The sequence below is a fragment of the Phyllobates terribilis genome, unplaced genomic scaffold (genome assembly GCF_046119375.1).
Source record: "Phyllobates terribilis strain yellow unplaced genomic scaffold, ASM4611937v1 Scaffold_13__5_contigs__length_258822181, whole genome shotgun sequence".
Taxonomy (NCBI): Eukaryota; Metazoa; Chordata; class Amphibia; order Anura; family Dendrobatidae; genus Phyllobates; species Phyllobates terribilis.
The window spans coordinates 42,810,551-42,833,855 of NW_027362773.1; the positions used below are offsets into that span (position 1 = coordinate 42,810,551).

A 23,305-nucleotide genomic window follows, 5' to 3' on the forward strand; every position below is an offset into this window, starting at 1 on the left:
CATGGGATATAGTAATAGATACAGGAGGACACGGCAGCATGGGATAAAGCAATAGACACAGGAGGACACGGCAGCATGGGATATAGTAATAGGAACAGGAGGACACGGCAGCATGGGATATAGTAATAGGTACAGGAGGACACGGCAGCATGGGATATAGTAATCGTACAGGAGGACACGGCAGCATGGGATATAGTAATCGTACAGGAGGACACGGCAGCATGGGATATAGTAATAGATACAGGAGGACACGGCAGCATGGGATATAGTAATAGATACAGGAGGACACGGCAGCATGGGATATAGTAATAGATACAGGAGGACACGGCAGCATGGGATATAGTAATAGGAACAGGAGGACACGGCAGCATGGGATATAGTAATAGGTACAGGAGGACACGGCAGCATGGGATATAGTAATCGTACAGGAGGACACGGCAGCATGGGATATAGTAATAGATACAGGAGGACACGGCAGCATGGGATATAGTAATAGATACAGGAGGACACGGCAGCATGGGATATAGTAATAGATACAGGAGGACACGGCAGCATGGGATATAGTAATCGTACAGGAGGACACGGCAGCATGGGATATAGTAATAGGTACAGGAGGACACGGCAGCATGGGATATAGTAATAGGTACAGGAGGACACGGCAGCATGGGATATAGTAATAGGAACAGGAGGACACGGCAGCATGGGATATAGTAATAGGTACAGGAGGACACGGCAGCATGGGATATAGTAATCGTACAGGAGGACACGGCAGCATGGGATATAGTAATAGATACAGGAGGACACGGCAGCATGGGATATAGTGATAGGTACAGGACACGGCAGCATGGGATATAGCAATCGTACAGGAGGACACGGCAGCATGGGATATAGTAATCGTACAGGAGGACACGGCAGCATGGGATATAGGAATAGATACAGGAGGACACGGCAGCATGGGATACAGTAATAGATACAGGAAGACACGGCAGCATGGGATATAGCAATAGATACAGGAGGACACGGCAGCATGGGATATAATAATCGTACAGGAGGACACGGCAGCATGGGATACAGTAATAGTACAGGAGGACACGGCAGCATGGGATATAGCAATAGGTACAGGAGGACACGGCAGCATGGGATACAGTAATAGTACAGGAGGACACGGCAGCATGGGATATAGCAATAGGCACAGGAGGACACGGCAGCATGGGATATAGCAATAGGTACAGGAGGACACGGCAGCATGGGATATAGCAATAGGTACAGGAGGACACGGCAGCATGGGATACAGTAATAGATACAGGAAGACACGGCAGCATGGGATATAGCAATAGGTACAGGAGGACACGGCAGCATGGGATATAGCAATAGGTACAGGAGGACACGGCAGCATGGGATACAGTAATAGATACAGGAGGACACGGCAGCATGGGATATAGCAATAGTACAGGAGGACACGGCAGCATGGGATATAGCAATAGGTACAGGAGGACACGGCAGCATGGGATATAGCAATAGGTACAGGAGGACACGGCAGCATGGGATACAGTAATAGTACAGGAGGACACGGCAGCATGGGATATAGTAATAGTACAGGAGGACACGGCAGCATGGGATATAGCAATAGGTACAGGAGGACACGGCAGCATGGGATACAGTAATAGGTACAGGAGGACACGGCAGCATGGGATACAGTAATAGGTACAGGAGGACACGGCAGCATGGGATACAGTAATAGTACAGGAGGACACGGCAGCATGGGATATAGTAATAGATACAGGAGGACACGGCAGCATGGGATATAGTAATAGTACAGGAGGACACGGCAGCATGGGATAAAGCAATAGACACAGGAGGACACGGCAGCATGGGATAAAGCAATAGACACAGGAGGACACGGCAGCATGGGATATAGTAATAGGTACAGGAGGACACGGCAGCATGGGATATAGTAATCGTACAGGAGGACACGGCAGCATGGGATATAGTAATAGATACAGGAGGACACGGCAGCATGGGATATAGTAATAGATACAGGAGGACACGGCAGCATGGGATATAGTAATAGATACAGGAGGACACGGCAGCATGGGATATAGTAATAGATACAGGAGGACACGGCAGCATGGGATATAGTAATAGGAACAGGAGGACACGGCAGCATGGGATATAGTAATAGGTACAGGAGGACACGGCAGCATGGGATATAGTAATAGATACAGGAGGACACGGCAGCATGGGATATAGTAATAGATACAGGAGGACACGGCAGCATGGGATATAGTAATAGATACAGGAGGACACGGTAGCATGGGATATAGTAATCGTACAGGAGGACACGGCAGCATGGGATATAGTAATAGGTACAGGAGGACACGGCAGCATGGGATATAGTAATAGGTACAGGAGGACACGGCAGCATGGGATATAGTAATAGGAACAGGAGGACACGGCAGCATGGGATATAGTAATAGGTACAGGAGGACACGGCAGCATGGGATATAGTAATCGTACAGGAGGACACGGCAGCATGGGATATAGTAATAGTATAGGAGGACACGGCAGCATGGGATATAGCAATAGGTACAGGAGGACACGGCAGCATGGGATATAGTAATAGATACAGGAGGACACGGCAGCATGGGATATAGTAATAGATACAGGAGGACACGGCAGCATGGGATATAGTAATCGTACAGGAGGACACGGCAGCATGGGATATAGTAATAGGTACAGGAGGACATGGCAGCATGGGATATAGTAATAGGTACAGGAGGACACGGCAGAATGGGATACAGTAACAGGTACAAGAAGACACGGCAGCATGGGATATAGTAATCGTACAGGAGGACACGGCAGCATGGGATATAGTAATAGGTACAGGAGGACACGGCAGCATGGGATATAGTAATAGGAACAGGAGGACACGGCAGCATGGGATATAGTAATAGGTACAGGAGGACACGGCAGCATGGGATATAGTAATCGTACAGGAGGACACGGCAGCATGGGATATAGTAATAGATACAGGAGGACACGGCAGCATGGGATATAGTAATAGATACAGGAGGACACGGCAGCATGGGATATAGTAATAGATACAGGAGGACACGGCAGCATGGGATATAGTAATCGTACAGGAGGACACGGCAGCATGGGATATAGTAATAGGTACAGGAGGACACGGCAGCATGGGATATAGTAATAGGTACAGGAGGACACGGCAGAATGGGATACAGTAACAGGTACAAGAAGACACGGCAGCATGGGATATAGTAATAGATACAGGAGGACACGGCAGCATGGGATATAGTAATCGTACAGGAGGACACGGCAGCATGGGATATAGTAATCGTACAGGAGGACACAAAGCAGTGTGGGATATAGTAATTCACTTCAACATTGAAATTCCAACAGCAAAAAAGAAAAATTATGGAATTATGGAAATCAGAGGATGGATAGACATTTTAATAATATCCAAATGATGAAAATAAAATCATGATTTATTCAGTATCGAGCATGAGCACCATGTTCCCTCATGCAGCCTTGTTCATTGACCTCTCATCACAACTCTAAGGCTATCATGATGCAGAGCATCAAGTTTTGTCTTTGACACAATGATAGTCAGGAGGATTGGTCTGGATACCACGTGGACAAGGCTATGAAAAGGCCGTCATGAGGGAGTGTCATACTAGTCCTACTCACGGCATTATGGTGTGGGGTGGCATAATGTATAGTAGCAGGATGCCTCAAGTCTTTATCCCAGGTACACAATGGCTCGGCGTTACATTGATTTTGTTGTGGAACCAGTGATACGGCTATTTCTCCAAACTGACTCAAGGGCCAGGGTTCATCACATGTTGCTCGTGCTACTGTGAGCAGCCTGTGAGGCCTAAACATGCTATCATGGCCTGCAGTGTCACCAGACATCTATCTCATCAATCACATTGTGGACCTCACTGGTCAGAAATTACAAAGGCAGCTATCAGAAGCAGATCTTGATGATTTCCCATGTGCATTCAGCGTCACAACCATTAACCCCCTTCATGAGCGGGCGATTCTCGGTTTTAGTTATTTGCTCCCCTTCTTCCTAGAGACATAACATTTTTATTTTTCGGTCAATATGGCCGTGTGAGGGCTTATTTTTTGCGAGACAATTTGTAATTTTGAATGACACCATTGGTTTTACCATATCATGTACTGGAAAACGGGAAAAAATTTCCAAGTGTGTTGAAATTGCAAAAAAAGTGCAATTCCATTTTTTTTTTTTTTTACAAATGATAAAACTGTCCTGCCATTATGATTCTCCAGGTCATTACGAGTTCGTAGATACCAAACCGGTATAGGCTATTTTTTATTTAAGTGGTGAAAAAAAATCCAAAGTTTGTTAAAAAAAAAAGGGCGCCATTTACTGAGACCCATAGCTTCTCCAATTTTCTGGATAAGGGGCCGGGTGAGGGCTTATATTTTGCGCACCGAGCTGACGTTTTTATTGATACCATTTTGGGGTAGATACAATGTTTTGATTGCCCGTTATTGCATTTTATTGCAATGTAGCGTCGACCCAAAAAACTTTTTTTTTTCAGCACTGTACTGGCGCTTTAAATGTAAGCGCCCTACCCCCACTCTTATATTCACCTTTCACAGACTCCGCGCCCTGGTCCCGCGGCGCCATCTTGTGCTTGTAGCTACTGACTGACCGGAAGTCAGAAGTTACATCACAAGAGCTCAATGCAAGTCTATGAGAGCGAGGTCGAGGCCAGAACGAGGCTCTCATAGACTTGTATGGGTAAGTGACCTCCGCACAGTTACATGAAACACTGGAGCTGCAGGCAGGTCACTTATCGCCAGAGATCGACACTGGAAAAAGATGAAGGCGGCAGGTGAGTATGAGACAGGGGCTGGGGAATTACATTTTAAGCACCAATCCAGCTGTGCAACAAAAAGAAAACACACTGGAGTGGTTCTTTGACAATAGTCATGAAGAGGTCTACCATACTGCCATCCAGTGGAAAAATAATGGTATAACAGCGCCTTAATAGGAAGTGGTATGCAGCAGTATGTCCTGCCAAGGCTGCAGCTGGGCAGTGATACTTTAAGAATCCCTCCGGCTCAATCCCTCTACCTGGTCTGACATTGGGTGTGTACAGGTGCAGGTTACAAGGTTTTCCTAGCAACAATATAATGGCGGAGAACCTCATGCATGGCTATAAAGAACATATAGGTACAAAGGTAAATGATGCCTCTAAGCCTCACCTCAAAGTCCATACCGGAAGTAACCGCTCATCGTCTGGAGATACTCAATGCACCTCACCTAGTAATCATCAGGGCTCACACTGATCTAAGGTTTACCACCTGCCCCGGAGATGGAAATACCGGATTCTGGATCTCATTCAGCCCCAGACCTGCCATAGATTATTTCTGCAGGGTAAAACTAAGACGACGGTGAAAAGTTTCAATGAAAGCCTGGGTTGCACTATCCTCACTTGATGCCAAGACATGAATAGGTGCTCGTTCCCGTGGAGTGGACCTCCTGGCTCCTTAAAACATCTGCAATATACAGTCACTTGGAGGAATCGCACCAGTCGGCACAAGAAATGCAATAATTCATGTCCAGATATTGCACCACAATGAGTGACATATACAGCTGGTGAAAAAAGTATTAAACACGTCACCAATTTTCTAAGTAAATATATTTGTAAAGGCGGTATTGACATGAAGTTCTCACCAGATGTCGATAATTTATGGGCATCTATGGTTGATGGGTTGTGTAATAATGAGAAATGACCCAGGGAAAAAGTATTGAACACTCTAATTGACATCTAATTAATATTTTGTACAAAAGTATTTGTTGGTGATGACAGCTTCAAGATGCCTCCTGTATGGAGAAACTAGTCACAAGCATTGCTCAGGTGTGATTTTAGCCCATTCTTCCACACAAACACTCTTCAAATCCTGAAGGCTCCTTCTATGAACTCTGGTAGATGGCAGCAGATTTTTATCAAGAATGTCTCGGTACATTTCTCCATTAATCCTTCCTTCAATTATATGAAGTTTGCCAGTGCCGTATACCAGGGCTGTGGAGTCGGTGTCCATTTTGGTGGAGTCGGAGTCTGTATAAAATGGACCGACTCCAACTCCTAAAATATATAATAAATTGGGTACAGTAGTTCAATGCAGTTTGTGGGGAATATTTTTTCATAAGAATTTGAGAAAGTTATGAAATGTCCTATTCCTGATCTCAGGGTCTAGACTTTTAGCAGAGATGAATCTGTGCTGCAGTAAATGTATCACTTAAACATCAGCCATGTATGAGGGAGTCGGTGGCATGGAAATTGAGGAGTCGGAGGTTTGGCTTACCGACTCTACAGCCCTGCCGCATACTGCAAAACAGCACTGCGTCATGATATTCCACCTCCAAACTTCACTGTTGGTATGGTGTTTTTGAGGTGATGTGCAGTGTCTTTAAGCCTCTAAACATGGTGTATTTTGTGGCATCAAAAGAGTTAAATTTTGCTCTCATCTGCCCAGACTATATTTTCCCAGTATTTCACAGGCTTGTCTAAAGGTTGCTGAGCAAACTCTAAACGCGCTTGAACATGCATTTTGTTCAGCAATGGAGGCTTGCGTGGTGAGTGTGCATACAGGCCTTATAGTTTAGCGAGTTTGCATTACTTAAAGTTTTCTTGGAAACAATTATAAACCTGCTGATTCCAGGTCTTTTTGTTTCTCCGCACAGGTGGTCCTTGGCTATTGGACAATTCTTCTGATAATTGTTTTCACTCCTCTGTCTGAATTCAGGTCGTGGCCAGTTTATGGTGAAATGGTGTTTATCCAGTTCCAGAATATGGCCTCAACAGTGCTTACTGGAACCTTCAGTAGTTTAGAAATTCTTTTGTAACCAATGCCATCAGTATGTTTTACAACAATAAGGCTGTGAAGGTCTTGCAACAGTTCACTGGTTTTACCCATCATGAGAGGTTTCTTGTGTGGCACCTGGTAATGAGACACCTTTTTTATAGGCCATCAGTTGAACCAGCTGATATTTTTCACTAAATGACAGGATTGCTTTCTAATTACTGATAGATTTCAGCTGGTGTCGTGACTTTCCAAGGCTTTTTGCATCTCTCTCTCTTTATGTGTTCAATAGTGTTGAGCGAGTATGTTCTGTTAACCCTTTTGCAGAGTATGCTCGGGCGAGCACAGAGTAGTTACAGCTGCTCGGTGTTATGTTTAAATCACTCCCGTGTGCATGATTTGCGACTGTTTGACAGCTTTAATACATGTGAGGAATGATTGTTTCTTTTGCATTCCTCACATGTAATAAAGCTGTCAAACAGTTGCAAATCATGCACACAGGAGCGATTTAAACATAACACCGAGCAGCTGTAACTACTCGGTGCTCGCCCGAGCATACTCTGCAAAAGGGTTAACAGAACATACTCACTCAACACTAGTGTTCAATACTTTTTCCCTGGGCCATTTTTCATTATTACACATACATTTATTTATGGACATCTATGATTTCTTTTCTTTGCCTGTGTGGATCGCATGGGATGTTACCGACATCTGGTGAGAATCAATAGCACCTTTAGAAATATATTTATATATTAGAAAATTGGAGAATTGGTCAATACTTATTTCACCCGCTGTAGTAGCTTGACATAAGGTGATAAGAAGAAGCAACTTTTCGGGTTTTATGCCCTTTCATCAGGCACAGGCGAGTCAAGCCAAGAAGCATGGACGGCCATGTGGAAAGAAAGACAGTCCAACGGTGGAGAGGGAAAAGAGAATTAGGGAGAGGCAGTCTGGGGTTGTATCCCCCCCCCCCAAAAAAAAAAAAACAATCAGCAGATCTTCTGTTTTCAGGTTCAGAAGCCGAAGTGGTGCTACTTTTCACCCAATGTCAATCTATTATATATCACTCATTATGGACATGAAATCCTTGAAGCAAATTCCTCCAAAAGACTTTATATTAAACTTTAAACAGTTTTCTAAGAATTTTATAACAAAGAAGTTCATGAGGGGTGAGGTACCTGACAGACACAGCAATGGAGGAGGAGTAGAGACATGATTCTCCAACTCTCCTGTGCTCTGATGCGCACAAGATCTTTCATGAGTCTGTGGGAAAGTACCGTCTCAGAATCTGGGACACTTGGGAGAGCAGTAACATATTATTGGAGGAATGGGTTTAGTGGGTTATGGGATGCAGAATATCATCCTAGTGGAAATAAATGCTGGGAATATATGTTATTCAGGCTACTTTACCTTTGCGGTGGCATTGGCTCTCACTTCTGGGCTGCTATTGATGTCCACTGTCTCGTACACATGTTCATAGACCTGGAAGAAAGTGAAGCAGTACTGATGACAATAGCCCAGCAGCAATGGCAAGTGATCTCCTATAAATCATTTGTACACCAAGTCCTGAAGGCTGGTAAAGGCGGTGATATAGTAATTTGCAGTGATTTTACCAATAAAAAAATAGCCCTTTAAATAATCTTTTTAGATGCTCCCCTTGATGCTGCGGGAGCAGCCACTGTACAGAATATCAGTCTACTTCTCCCTCTGGCAGCTGACACTACAGTCCTTCTTACCTCCCCTCGCTGTAATGTAGCATCTCTGCTCCTTCCCTGACAAGCATCCTAATAGGACAGGTACATAATATCTACTAAGTTGTGCATACAACCTGGAATGCATCTGCCAAGGAAACATCATCCTTGGTGTGGAAGCAAGCGGTGCTGAACACCTTTAGTGTCAAGATAACCCCTTTAAGGATAAATTAGACGCACATTCTTTAATTTCCTCCCCTTCTTCCAAGAGCCATCATTTTATTTTTTCCTTTAATATAGCCATGTGAGGGGCTTGTTTTTTTGCGGGACGAGTTGTACAAGTATAGTTTCTTTTGTCATATAGCTGGTGAAAAAAAAAATTAAAAATTTGTAAAAAATATATTATAATATATATATATATATTTTGTAACCATTTTCCGAGACAAGTAGCATTTTCATTTTTCAGATCTGGCAATAGGTGACGGCTTATTTTTTACGCACTGAGCTGACATTTTTTACTGATACCATCTTGGAATAGATATGATGATCACCTCTTATTGCATTTTATTGCAATGTTGCAGAGATAAAAAAAACAACTTAAATTCTGGTGTTTTGAATTTCTCATTACACCATTTACTGATCGGATTAATATATTTTATATTTTGATAGAGTGGATATTTCTGAACGCAGCGATATCAGATGTGTACTTTATTTTTGTTTAATGGTTTTATTTTAATGTGGCAAAAGGGGGGTGATTTGAACTTGTGTTTTTTTTTCTTTTTACTTTTAGGGTCTTTAATAGTCTCCTTAGGAGACTTGAAGCTGCGATCGTCCGATTGCCTGCTCTATACATAGCAGTATGTAAAATGTAGTGAAGGGGTTAAACAGGTTTTCCCATGAACACGGTGCAGTTTAATCAATAGATCTTGGAATGATAATAAGCTCCACAATTGAATGTGTTTAAATAAAATGTTCCTGTGCTGAGATAATCTTATAAATATGCCCCTGTGTATTGGCTGTGTCTGATCGTGTATGGAACATGGTCTGATCATACCACAGCTCCTGGGCAGGGAGGAAGCAAAAGAGTATAGAGATACTACAGTGAGGGATCGTAACTGCTGGTTTCTGTAAGGAAAAACATTTCCCTGCCTGTTTAAAAGCTTGTTTTACCTCTCAGAAAGAATCCGCTGCAATCCCTTGCTGTCTTGTCTGTATACTCTTTTGCTTCCTCCCCTGCCCAGGAGATGTGTCCCCCAATGATCGGATATACCACAGAAACCATGGGATACGCTGCGGCTGCCACCTGGAGGCTGACACTATGAATTCATCGAATTGAAACCTGGTTTCCCCCTGCAGACTGTACCTCACTTGCTAGCCTCAGGCTCCTCAGGTCAGTGAGAAAGCAGTAGGAGAAGCCTGAAAAAGAATTACAACATGAAAGGAAAATAATCCAATTACACCTTGAGAGAAAAAACACAATAACGCACGCCCAACCGGGCAACCAGGGGAGGGTGCTGTCCCCCCCAATAAAGACTACAAGAAACAGATTTTGCGGCGAGTACCAAAAATCTACTTTTCTCGTTTGTCTCATTGGGGGACACAGAAACCACGGGATGTTGTAAAGCTGACCGAGGGGTGGGAATGAAAAACCAAATACTATACTGTTACCCCAGAAGTTTCCCACTCTTGGTCAAGCGGCCGCCTGGGCAACTGCTGACTGCAATATCCTCCTGACAAGACTGGCATCTGCAGAAGCAAAACGGTGTGGACTCTGGAAAACCTAGAAAAGATCTGCACCGATACGCTGCCTTATAGAACTAATGCCTGAAGAAGGACTGGCCAGGAAGCTCCTACAGTCCACGCAGAGGGTTCTCCAACCCTGAATGGGGGAGCACTTCTAAGCCTCGCTAATGGCTGATCTGATCGAACCTCTCCCAGCGCAAATGGGGATGACCACAAGACACCCGAACAGAGCTCTGAAAGGCAGATAGGGAAGCACAGCTCTGACTAGGTCAGATTATGGGAGAGCCTCTCAGGAAGATGAGAGGTGAAGTACCCAAAGGAAGGAGAGCAAACTCCTTAAAGTGAAAAGGCAAAAAATCCAAGGCAAAAGGAAGGCGCCAAATGCCAGACTACCGGCCCAGAGAAGGAGGAAATAGAGGGTTCTCTCTGATTGGCAAAAGGGGGAAGACCAAAGGGCAACAGGCCCCACTAGAGATCTCCCAGATCCTGGGGAATAACACAGTGGCCACAAGTTCCCCTGCCTGGACAGGCAGTCCTGACCCATGGCCTACAAATCAAATTCTCCTTAAAAAGGAGGATATAGCCATACGAACGCTGCCCATAGGTTTTCACCTATGAAACACATGCTAAATTAAATAGAAGAAAATTGACCCTTAACCCCTTCACGACCTTGGGATTTTCCGTTTTTGCATTTTCGTTTTTTGCTCCCCTTGTTCCCAGAGCCATAGCGTTCTTATTTTTTGGGTAATATGGCCATGTAAGAGCTTATTTTTTGCGGGACGAGTTGTACTTTGAAACGCCATTACTAGTTTTACCATATCGCATACTGGAAAACAAGAAAAAAATTCAAAGTGCGGTGAAATTTAAAAAAAAATGCAATTCCACAGGTTTTATTTTTTTTTTCCCACGTTTACTGGATGCTAAAACGGACCTGCCATTGTTATTCTCCAGGTCATTATGAGTTCGTAGACACCAAACATGTATAGGTTCTTTTTTTAAGTGGTGAAAAATAATCCAAAGTTTGCTAAAAAAAAAAATGGCGCCATTTTCCGAGACCCATAGCGTCTCCATTTTTCGGGATCTGGGGCCGGGTGAGGGCTTATTTTTTGCATGCCGGGCTGATGTTTTTATTGATACCATTTTGGGGTAGATCCGATGTTTTGATCGCTCGTTATTGCATTTTATTGCAATGTTGCGGCGACCAAAAAAACGTAATTCTGGAATTTGGAATTTTTTTTCTCGTTACGCCATTTACCGATTGGATTATTTTTTTATATTGATAGATCGGGCGATTCTGAACACAGCGATACCAAATATGTGTATATGGGGTTTATTTTTTATTATTTTATTTTGAATGGGGCAAAAGGGGGGTGATTTAAACTTTTATATTTTAAATTTTTTTAATATTTTTAAAAACATTTTTAAACTTTTTGCATGCTTCTATAGTCTCCATAGGAGACTAGAAGCAGCAACTGTCCGATTGCCTCTGCTACATAGAGGTGATCAGCAGATCACCTCTATGTAGCAGAAATGCTCCTGTGCTATAAGCGCCGACCACTAGGTGGCGCTCATAGTAATATTTACATGACAACCACTGGAGTCTGCTGCAGACCCAGGGTCGTCATGCCCACCCATCGGTGACACGCGATCACGTGACGAGGTCACTGATGGGCGGGGCTAATGCCGCGCTTCCGGCACGGCGATGTTAAATGCCGCTGTCAGAGATTGACAGCGGCATTTAACTGTTTAACAGTCGTGGGTGGATCGCGATTCCACCCGCGGCTGTTGCGGGCACGTCAGCTGTAATAATCAGCTGACATGTGCCCGGTTCAGGGTGGGCTCAGCGCCGGAGCCCTCACTGAACCGGGGGTGATGGCCTGGGGCGTACTAATATGCCCTGGGCCATTAAGGGGTTAAAGGGGTTGTCCGGCTCAAATCGATAAGTCTGCAGTCACTCTGTGTGACTGCAGACTTCTGAATCCCCCCTGACCCGGAATCCAAGGGTATGTATGAGTTACACAAACTCCAGGACAGAAAGCGTCTAGTGGGCGTGGCCTCACACCATACATTTGTATTGAGCGTGACCACGCCCACTGCCCAGGAGTATTTATAACTCAAACCCTACAGTCCCAGCTCAGTAACCGGTCAATCCCCGCAGCGCACAGTGCGTGCGCAAGCGGATTCATAAGTCTGCAGTCACTCTGTGACTTATTGATTTGGACCAAACAACCCCTTTACGGCTCTTGTTCCATAAACTTAGACAGACAAACTAAACCCAAAAGACCCAGAGCCTTCAGAACTGCAAACCTGACAATAAACTAAATGACCAAAAAATTGGGAATAACAGGACTGCTGGTGCCTGGGGGCATCTGCCACAACGAACAGTGGTTCTGGACTCAAATTGCAGAATCCTAAGCAGAACCAGCCTGCAAAATATTCAGACCAAAGAGGGAAAAGAGAATTCTGCCCTAATAAGGAAAGACCAAGATTCCTTTGGAACATGTAGAGCCCAGACATCTTCCCTGACTCATCACCTACCAGGGATAAGTGCTAGTGTAGCCGGTAGGTAACTTGGGAGACCCTGAGAGGCATAAAATTGCCACACGCCCTGGGGTCCCAGCCAACGTATCAGAAGTCGACAGTCTGAACAACCTGCATGAACACCAAAATGAGACGAATTTGGCCAGGGCTCGAATAGAAAGTGAAAGGATGTAAGCACTGCCAGGACTCTGCAATCCAGGCATCAAGGACTGTAGGTGAACAGGATTAGGATAAGAGAGAGGCAGCCTAAAGGATAAAATCAAGTACTGAACAAGCCGCCTCAAAAAGGGAGGCCTCAATAGTCACCTAATGCAACTAAAAAAGTAGTGTCCTACTCAGGAAGAATCAATCCTGAAGAAGCCTAAATGAGTGTAAACTACCTGCATCCCATACTGCCAAGCAAAAAAGATCTGCTGGGACAGTCAGTAACCCCCGTCTCTACAATTAGAGGAAATGTTCCTACTAAAGGCTGGAATCAAGAGGGAGCCCTCGTTCTTCAGCGGAAAAGCCTGAGAAGGGCTACCTGGATTGCTTAAGGGATGCACTAAGCTGAGAGGTCTCTTCGAGATATAACCACTGGCTGGAAGTTGAAGTGCACAGAAGTCCTGCAACTTCGCAAAACGAAAAGTCTTTGTCGATAGGTCTCTGATCTTGTCCTAGGTGGGTCAGACCTGTTGTTCACCTGAAATACCAAGGAGTCTGAATTAGCTGGGCTGACTCACCTAGGGTGAGGGGTCAAGCTGCCCACTGGTCAGTGTTTGCAAGCTGACGTACCAAGCAGTATCTGCTAGACGGAGACTCGCCCTGGAGAGTGGTCTTGGTGCCAACTGGATTGCCTTTGTGATGGTGCTGGCCTGCTGAAAAAAAATAAATGGTCAGAATAATGCCTTTGCAATCTGCGCTACAGACGGTCTCCGTTAGCCTGACTCCTCTCTGAAGAGGCATCTGTCCTGGGAAGTGTTCAGCGTCCCCTAAAGACTCTTTACATACTACCTTAACCTGATGAGTCTGGCAAACTCTGCCCCTGCTGTGCCAAGGCTACAGTCCATCAAAGAGTGGAGGGTGCGAGTGACAACAAAGGTGCAGAGGGCACCAGAAGTGTAAATCACCTCAGACTGAACAACCGAGAACCTGCGCCTACCTTGGAGTAACGAGGGCAGTTCGGTGACCACAATCCCTCTTAGGTTCAGCCCTGACTGAACTGCCAGGAAGCAGGAAGGGGCGTGCCCCCCCTCTCAGAAAGCAGGAAGGGGAGTGCCCTCCCCATCTCAGGAAGCAGGAAGGGGAGTGCCCCCCCCATCTCAGGAAGCAGGAAGGGGAGTGCCCCCCCCATCTCAGGAAGCAGGAAGGGGCGTGCCCCCCCATCTCAGGAAGCAGGAAGGGGCGTGCCCCCCCTCTCAGGAAGCAGGAAGGGGCGTGCCCCCCCATCTCAGGAAGCAGGAAGGGGCGTGCCCCCCATCTCAGGAAGCAGGAAGGGGCGCGCCCCCCCCCCCATCTCAGGAAGGGGCGCGCCCCCCCGCCCTCCGGAAGGGGCGTGCCCCCCCCCCCCCCGCCCTCCGGAAGCAGGGAGGGCCCCCCCCCCGCAGTGGGAAGGGGCGTGTGCCCCCCCCACCCGCAAGGGGCGTGTGCCCCCCCCCGCAGCGGGAAGGGGCGTGCACCCCCCCCGCAGCAGGAAGGGGCGTGCACCCCCCCCCGCAGCAGGAAGGGGCGTGCACCCCCCCCCCGCAGCAGGAAGGGGCGTGCACCCCCCCCCCGCAGCAGGAAGGGGCGTGCACCCCCCCCCCCGCAGCAGGAAGGGGCGTGCACCCCCCCCCCCGCAGCAGGAAGGGGCGTGCACCCCCCCCCCCGCAGCAGGAAGGGGCGTGCACCCCCCCCCCCCCGCAGCAGGAAGGGGCGTGCACCCCCCCCCCCCGCAGCAGGAAGGGGCGTGGGCATATCCTGGTCCGCTCATTGGCCGGTACGCGGAGCTGACCAGCCATTCCGACTGGCTGCGGGTGTGTGCACGCCCAACTCGCTGACTGGCTGTCAGACGGACGACAAAACGGACCCGCTAACTGACCAAGAGGTGAGGCGACCCTGCTGATTGGCTTGGGATGTGAGAGCAGTGAAAAAGGCGATCATAAAAAGAGATCTAGTGTGTGAATAGTGCAAGGTGACACCCACATTTGATATACAGGGTGTATATGTGCATACTGCACCTAGCTTGAGCATACCCAGGCTATGACGTGACACACATCACCACCATACAGGACCTCTCACAAAAAGCGGCATTTTCCCTGAATGGCAGGGAAAGGTGCCTCCACAACTCCCTTTTTTCCTCCAGAAGCTACCACCCCAAGAAGGGATAGAGGGAGGAGGGAGGACAAGGGCTCATGACAGGGTTATACTTACCAGTCCTGAAGATCCAGACCCCTTTATCTTCTGCTCCATGGACACGCATGCTATGTGCTGCGGCGGACAAGAGCTAGTTGGCTTACAGACCTCCGCCCCAGTATATGACTATTGACTATGTCAAGGTACGTTGGTCCGGCCACACCAACCCGAGAGGATATGGACTGAACAATTACAGCCTGTACTCTGTTGCTACGTGGGTAAAACAGAGAGCACAATTACACCCGGTTACCCTAAGACATCCATCTGAAACACAAAAAAAAAAAATGGTTAACACCTAACCCAAGACAGGTCAGACAGACCTCAACCTCCAGCTGGTACTGCACTACACCGAGAAGCCTGATGCTGGCCGGCGAGGTACAGTCTGCCGGCGATGAGCCAACGTTCAATTAGATGTATTAATAGTGTCATCCTCTAGGTGGCAGCAGACTATCCCATGGATTCTGTCCCCACATGAGATGAACAAGAAAGATGAAACTTCAGACCAGACAGCTACTTGTAGGATTGGTTACATAAGCAATTGCCCAACATCCTCATGTACTCCATGTAGCAGATATGGAACTACAAATTAAACGGGTTGTCCTATCACAGGCACCCAAATACCAGTACAACAAAGGAGGACTGTCCCATAGTGACATCACCAGATGTGATGACTAGAGATTGTGTGTCTGTAAGCCAGGGTGGTGATCACACACGTTGCATGAGCAGATCCAAGGCACAGGAGCCGTCATACAACACACTCCAGGGTCTCCTGTTACGTCGACTCTGGGTGTCCGCCTCCACTAGGCGTATACGCAGGAAAATTATGCACGTCAGAGTCCACGTTCGCTGTCAGCACCATTATAGTTTGTGGCCCCGTCGGTGCATAAGCTTGAATCTGTTTTTGTGGAGGGGTTCGGAGGTAAGCCCTAACGAGACCAATGAATGGTCGTCAAGGCGCATTGTGAAAGCTCCCTTACAGAAGCCTGAACAGGTGCAGGTAAAGCTGCCTGTATTCACACACAGCATCATGTGCATCATGTGGAGGCGTTACTGCAGAGATCACAATACAGGGGTGAACTCTGGGTTACATAAAGAAGGACGCACACTTATTTCAAAACGCTGCATGTTTCAACCCCCTACATACAGCTGGGAGTACTGACGAGTCATATGTACTCAGTTATTCAAGTCCTAACACAGTCCCATTTAAAGGGGTTGTTCAGGATTAGGAAAATAATGGTGGTTTTATGTCATGAACAGCTTCACATCTGTCCATAGTTTGTATTGCAGTTCAGACAAATGGTAGTCAGCCGCAGCGTCAAACACACCCCAAAACAAAAAGTGACAGAGCTTCAGAAAAACAGCAGCGGAGCCTTATTCCTCATGAAGACTTCCTGCTGGCTCACCTCTCTCACTGCGGTACAGAAATCGCTCTGCAGGACTCTTTGCAGCGCGTGTAGCTTGTGCGGGGGAACTTCTCCGCTCCTCTGGAGCTTCTCCAGCAGCTCAATGGCCCTCGAGATATCTGAGGAAGAAAACCACATTCTCAGTAGTATTCAGGGACGTAAGACAGGACCATGTCAGCACACCACGTACACGCCTGACCACAGAGCACTGTACGTGGCCGAGCCGCCCGGACCTAGCAATCACTAGACTTGACCGTCACTGAGTGATCAGTGGTGTCTGACCTCTGGAACCAGACCAATCCAGAGACTGAAGGGACTACAGAGATAATTTAGTGTGTGGGCCATTACGGAGCCTTGATGTCCAGGATCATTCAGAAGGCCCCATTCACGTGACTGTGCTGCGCAGAGAAATCCTGGACAGCTGTATAGTGCTACACCAGCACCGCCACCCGGTCATTCCCCACAGATCACAACGTGACATCGCTTTATGGGATGGGAATAATCCTGTATACGCGGCATGAGGGAATTCTGAGGTACAGGAAACAGACCCCATCCAAGAGCACCCTATTATCAGGAGCGAAGATATCTCTGGAGGCCCTGGGTGCATTACAGACACAGTCCATTCATTTCACTAATTAATGTCCCTTGTGGGGCTCCCATCGTGTGCATGAGCCCTACATACAATACAGTCTGTGACCAGGATCCATCGAATATTCCATACATGTGACAGGTGCAAATCCCAGAGGTGAGACCCACATCTAAGGCCCCCGATCCCCCTGGAGTCTGACCACCGGTGAATGGAGAGGTGGCCGTGCATGCGGCTGTATTCACAACTCCCATAACAATGATTGGAGAAAGACCTGGCACATTCACCTGGCGGTTGGACGCCTCCACAGCGACGGGGCCGTGGCCCGCGGCCTCCGCAGTGAAGTGCACAGTGCATGTACAGTGGGTACGGAAAGTATTCAGACCCCTTTAAAATTTTTCACTCTTTCATTGCAGCCATTTGGTAAATTCTAAAAAGTTCATTTTTTTCTCATTAAAGTACACTGTGCACCCCATCTTGACTGGAAAAAAAAACAAATGTAGAAATTTTTGCTAATTTTTTTAAAAAAAGAAAAACTGAAATATCACATGGTCATAAGTATTCAGACCCTTTGCTCAGTATTGAGTAGAAGCACCCTTTTGAGCTAGTACAGCCATGAGTCTTGGGAATGATGCAACAAGTTTTTCACACCTGGATTTGGGGATCCTCTGCCATTCTTCCTTGCAGATCCTCTCCAGTTCCATCAGGTTGGATGGTAAACATTGGTGGACAGCCATTTTCAGGTCTCCCCAGAGATGCTCAATTGGGTTTAGGTCAGGGCTCTGACTGGGCCAGTCAAGAATGGTCACAGAGTTGTTCTGAAGCCACTCCTTTGTTATTTTAGCTGTGTGCTTAGGGTCATTGTCTTGTTGGAAGTTGAACCTTCGGCCAAGTCTGAGGTCCAGAGCACTCTGGAAGAGGTTTTCATCCAGGATATCTCTGTACTTGGCCGCATTCATGTTTCCTTCAATTGCAACCAGTTGTCCTGTCCCTGCAGTTGAAAAACACCCCCATAGCATGAGGCTGCCACCACCATGTTTCACTGTTGGGATTGTATTGGGCAGGTGATGAGCAGTGCATGGTTTTCTCCTCACATACTGCTTAGAATTATCACCAAAAAGTTCTATCTTCATCTCATCAGACCAGAGAATCTTATTTCTCATAGTCTGGGAGTCCTTCATGTGTTTTTGAGCAAACTCTATGCGGGCTTTCATATGTCTTGCACTGAGGAGAGGCTTCCGTCGGGCCACTCTGCCATAAAGGTCCGACTGGTGGAGGGCTGCAGTGATGGTTTACTTTGTGGAACTTTCTCCCATCTCCCTACTGCATCTCTGGAGCTCAGCCACAGAGATCTCGGGGTTCTTCTTTACCTCTCTCACCAAGGCTCTTCTCCCATGATTGCTCAGTTTGGCTGGACAGCCAGGTCTAGGAAGACTTCTGGTAGTCCAAAACTTCTTCCATTTAAGGATTATGGAGGCCACTGTGCTCTTAGGAACCTTGAGTACTGCAGAAATTTTGTAACCTTGGCCAGATCTGTGCCTTTCCACAATTCTGTCTCTGAGCTCCTTGGGCAGTTCCTTTGAGCTCATGATCCTCATTTGGTCTGACATGCACTGTGAGCTGTGAGGTCTTATATAGACAGGTGTGTGCCTTTCCAAATCAAGTCCTATCAGTTTAATTAAACACAGCTGGACTCCAATGAAGGAGTAGAACCATCTCAAGGAGTATCACAAGGAAATGGACAGCATGTGACTTAAATATGAGTGTCTGAGCAAAGGGTCTGAATACTTATGACCATGCGATATTTCAGTTTTTCTTTAATAAATTAGCAACAATTTCTACATTTCTGTTTTTTTTCAGTCAAGATGGGGTGCAGAGTGTACTTTAATAAGAAAAAATGAACTTTTTAGAATTTACCAAATGGCTGCAATGAAACAATGAGTGAAAAATAATTTAAAGGGGTCTGAATACTTTCCGTACCCACTGTAAATGGACTGCCATGCCTCTCCAGATCGCGGGTCTTCTGACCTCGAACTCACAGCCCCATAGACACACGAGGCTGTAACTTTAGGTTGGAAAACCCCAATCTAGGCAGCGTGGACTGTATATGACCTGTGAAATATGCTCATAGGACTCCGACCTCAAGTTCTACCTACTCAGACATTTTCAGTCGGATTCACAAGCAGACGCGTTCCTGGCTAGAGCAGAGAGTTCTGCGGAGTATAATTATCCTGACAGGAGTTTTCAGAAATCCTGGGACATCTGTATTTTAGACATCAGCCTTACACCTGCTGACAGATTTTCTTGTGACGGTAGGACAGCTTCCCTTCTTAGGGTGTGTTCACAAGTTACACTTTTAATGCTCTTTTTTTTTTCGTGCAAAAAAAACTAAATGAGATTCCTGAAATCATATTTACAAGGTAATGTTCTTTTTTTTTTAACCTATGATGGATGAAAAAATCAAAACACCACATATCAGCAATTTTTACTGCAGTTTTCCCCAATGATATCAAAATGGGGCGGCAGTTTAAAAATAAACAAATCCCACCAAAATGTATCAGACACCAGCGTAGGCCCCACTGTGGCCATAACCTGCGTTACCCCGCCTGACCGAGCAACAACCTGCCCAGCACAACAGTGTTATTAGCCTCACAGCTGTATATTGGGGCTACAGGATGAGGGCATTTTACTCTGCAGAGATATTCTAAAACGTTGCTGCATAGCGCAGCTGTTGTAGTGCGAGCCAAATGTCAGACACAGCCCAGCGCCCCATACATTAGCGTCTCTGCCTCTATGCACACAGTGCTGATCAAGCTTTGTGGATACAGGATAAGAAGCACCAACAGCGCTTCTTCCTCAGGACCTAGTGATCACTGTGTGCAGTGAGGGGGAGGAGCAGGGTCCTGGGATACCAAGTCAGCTCTGCTATGCAGACAGAGACTGAATGTACCTTCTACCTGGGGCTAACATACCACACCTAGTTACAGGGGAAATCAAATTTAAAAAAAGAGAAGTATATAAATGTTGAAATGCCCACAAACGGCTTTTGTAGCCATAGGGAAAGGGAATAGTTTGTCAAATAAATGGAAAAAAAAGACACTGTCCATCTAAAACGCCGTTACTAGCGCCATCGACAGGGACCGTAAAAAAACACCCACCCATGTGTCTGATATTTATAAATTGATACAGAAAGGGAAACATTTTAAGACTTAATTTATTGATCCTTTGAGATCCTAAGGAAAGGAAAAATCCAGGGGACGAGGCTCCCGGATTTAGGATCCCCCCCGGGCGACAGGAGACGAGGCTCCCGGATGACAGTACCCCCCCCGGGCGACAGGAGACGAGGCTCCCGGATGACAGTACCCCCCCCGGGCGACAGGAGACGAGGCTCCCGGATGACAGTACCCCCCCCGGGCGACAGGAGACGAGGCTCCCGGATGACAGTACCCCCCCCGGGCGACAGGAGACGAGGCTCCCGGATGACAGTACCCCCCCCGGGCGACAGGAGACGAGGCTCCCGGATGACAGTACCCCCCCCGGGCGACAGGAGACGAGGCTCCCGGATGACAGTACCCCCCCCGGGCGACAGGAGACGAGGCTCCCGGATGACAGTACCCCCCCCGGGCGACAGGAGACGAGGCTCCCGGATGACAGTACCCCCCCCGGGCGACAGGAGACGAGGCTCCCGGATGACAGTACCCCCCCCGGGCGACAGGAGACGAGGCTCCCGGATGACAGTACCCCCCCCGGGCGACAGGAGACGAGGCTCCCGGATGACAGTACCCCCCCCGGGCGACAGGAGACGAGGCTCCCGGATGACAGTACCCCCCCCCGGGCGACAGGAGACGAGGCTCCCGGATGACAGTACCCCCCCCCGGGCGACAGGAGACGAGGCTCCCGGATGACAGTACCCCCCCCGGGCGACAGGAGACGAGGCTCCCGGATGACAGATCCCCCCCGGGCGACAGGAGACGAGGCTCCCGGATGACAGATCCCCCCCCGGGCGACAGGAGACGAGGCTCCCGGATGACAGATCCCCCCCGGGCGACAGGAGACGAGGCTCCCGGATCCCCTTCCACGGTGACAGGGGGGGGGGGGGGGGAAATCACATTATAGCATCAGGTTCTCCTCCTTACAGAATTTGCTTCTCCTGGCACTGGATCCTTTATCTGGGATCCACTGCTCCAGTCTGCCGGCCCCTAATCCAGGATCAGCACTCAGGCAAAGTGAGAAGACACTCAGTAGGGGATAAGCCGGGCAGAGCCGGCACATTACAGCGGAGCCCTGCTCCTCCCCAGCAGCGCAGCTCACAGACAAGGAGCAGCGGTACCAGATATCACCATGGCGGTCAGTCAGGGTACACCGCCAGGGTGCCCTCCCCCAGCCCCGCACAGCTCACCTCTCTCCAGCCTGACAGGTTCCCCGGACACCGCCATCTTGTCTCCAGCTGGTGGAACTGGTCGGAAATCATCGAGCGGAAGTGACGTAAGATGATCAGATCACGTGGCCCCGAGGCTTCTGGGTATTGTAGTATTGTGCAGCTGTGAGCGCTGGTGCTCGGTCAGACAGTGCTGAGAGACGCGGGCCGGTGACGGTGGATTTATATAGTCTGTATGAGCAGCGACTGTGCCGTGTAGAGAGCGCGTTATCACTGATAAACCCCTATCAGTGATAACGCGCTCTCTACACGGCACAGTCGCTGCTCATACAGACTCCACAGCTTAAATGTTCCTTACAGGGAAAGCGTCACATGTAAAAACACTAATGAATTCTCCCAATGTTGCTGAGTTAAGCACAGCAGACTCTGCAGAGACGTGTATGCTATCAGGGGTGTCACCGTCATCTGTACAGGGGTTTTCTGCTTTAAAAAAATGTCAACCAGCACCACTTCCAGCCATGTAGAATTAGACTATGTTCACACTAGGCGTTTTTTCAGCGTTTCTTTTTTTCTGCAGCAAAACCTGATCTCTTGGCAGGAAAGAAGCTGCCGCAAAAACACAGGTTTTGGTGCGTTTTTTTGTGGCGGTTTCTGCTGCTCTTGTGCTGCGTTTTTCAGGATCCCAAAGTTCTGCTTTGCATCTATCACAGAAGTATGAACACAGGTCACCAATGCAAGACTGATGTTCATGAAGTAATACTCATTACAAATGTAAGCGGGGAGGCAAATTGGTCAGGAATAGTTTACCTAAGACACTGGCAGTGCATTGGGTTTGTAGGACACTGTTTACTTTCACACTTTGGTTAGCCCTTGAGTTGATCAGATATTGTTCAATTGCACACCTAAGTCAGCCAATGTTTACTGTGTACACATCACTAATTTAATTAAACTGTACTAATCCAAGCTGCCATCTCAGGTGACCAAGACAAGATGGTAAACTTAGCCTTATTCTTGTGATTTTCCTATGTGCCCACGATGCAGATTTGAAGCAGAAATTGCCTGAGCATTTCTGCATCTCCTTGGCAGAAAAAACGCATGCAGATTTTACATGCATTTTTTCAGCGTTTTTCAAGAGTTTTTCGGCTATGTGCCCACGATGCAGAAATGAAGCAGAAAATTTCTGCAGCATTTCTGCATCTCCCTGGCAGAAAAAACGCATGCAGATTGTACATGCAGATTGTGCATGCGTTTTTCCTGCTAAATACATGCGGATTTGAACCGTTAGGCTATGTGCCCACGATGCAGAAATGAAGCAGAAGATTTCTGCTTAATTTCTGCAAGTCCTCTCCCGGACAAAACGCATGTGGAATTCCGCAAGCGTTTATCGCGTGTTTTTCGCGCGTTTTCGACATGCGGAATTGCCTTGCGTTTTTTCATGCATTGAATAAGGCAATTCTGCTTGCGGAAACGCAAAATTAATGAACATGCTGCGGATTTTTGAACGCAGCATAAACACTGCGGAAAAATCCGCAGCATGGGCATAGAACTTGCGGATTGTCATTGGGGTCCATGGGGTGCGGATTACCAAGCGTTTCACAAGCGTTTCCGCTGCGGAAATTCCGTATCAAAAACGCTTGTAATCCGCAACGTGGGCACGCAGCCTTATTCACATGCGTTTCTGCATGCGGATTGACAAGCGCTTTCCAGGCGATTTTAGCATCACTTGGAA

At 47.4% G+C, this 23,305-nt stretch overlaps 1 protein-coding gene across 1 annotated transcript in view; it reads right to left on the bottom strand.

The window, feature by feature from the left end:
• The window catches only part of LIN7C (lin-7 homolog C, crumbs cell polarity complex component), a 37,045-nt gene extending 15,304 nt beyond the window's left edge, over positions 1-21,741 (bottom strand). Inside the window, exons 1-3 of the mRNA XM_073658065.1 lie at positions 21,598-21,741; positions 16,613-16,731; positions 8,272-8,343 (exon numbers count right to left, since the gene is read on the bottom strand). Of these exons, the coding sequence (XP_073514166.1) occupies positions 8,272-8,343; positions 16,613-16,731; positions 21,598-21,634 (228 nt within the window). The 5' untranslated portion in view covers positions 21,635-21,741. The remainder of the gene's footprint in view (positions 1-8,271; positions 8,344-16,612; positions 16,732-21,597) is intronic.
• Between the last annotated feature and the right edge of the window lie 1,564 nt (positions 21,742-23,305).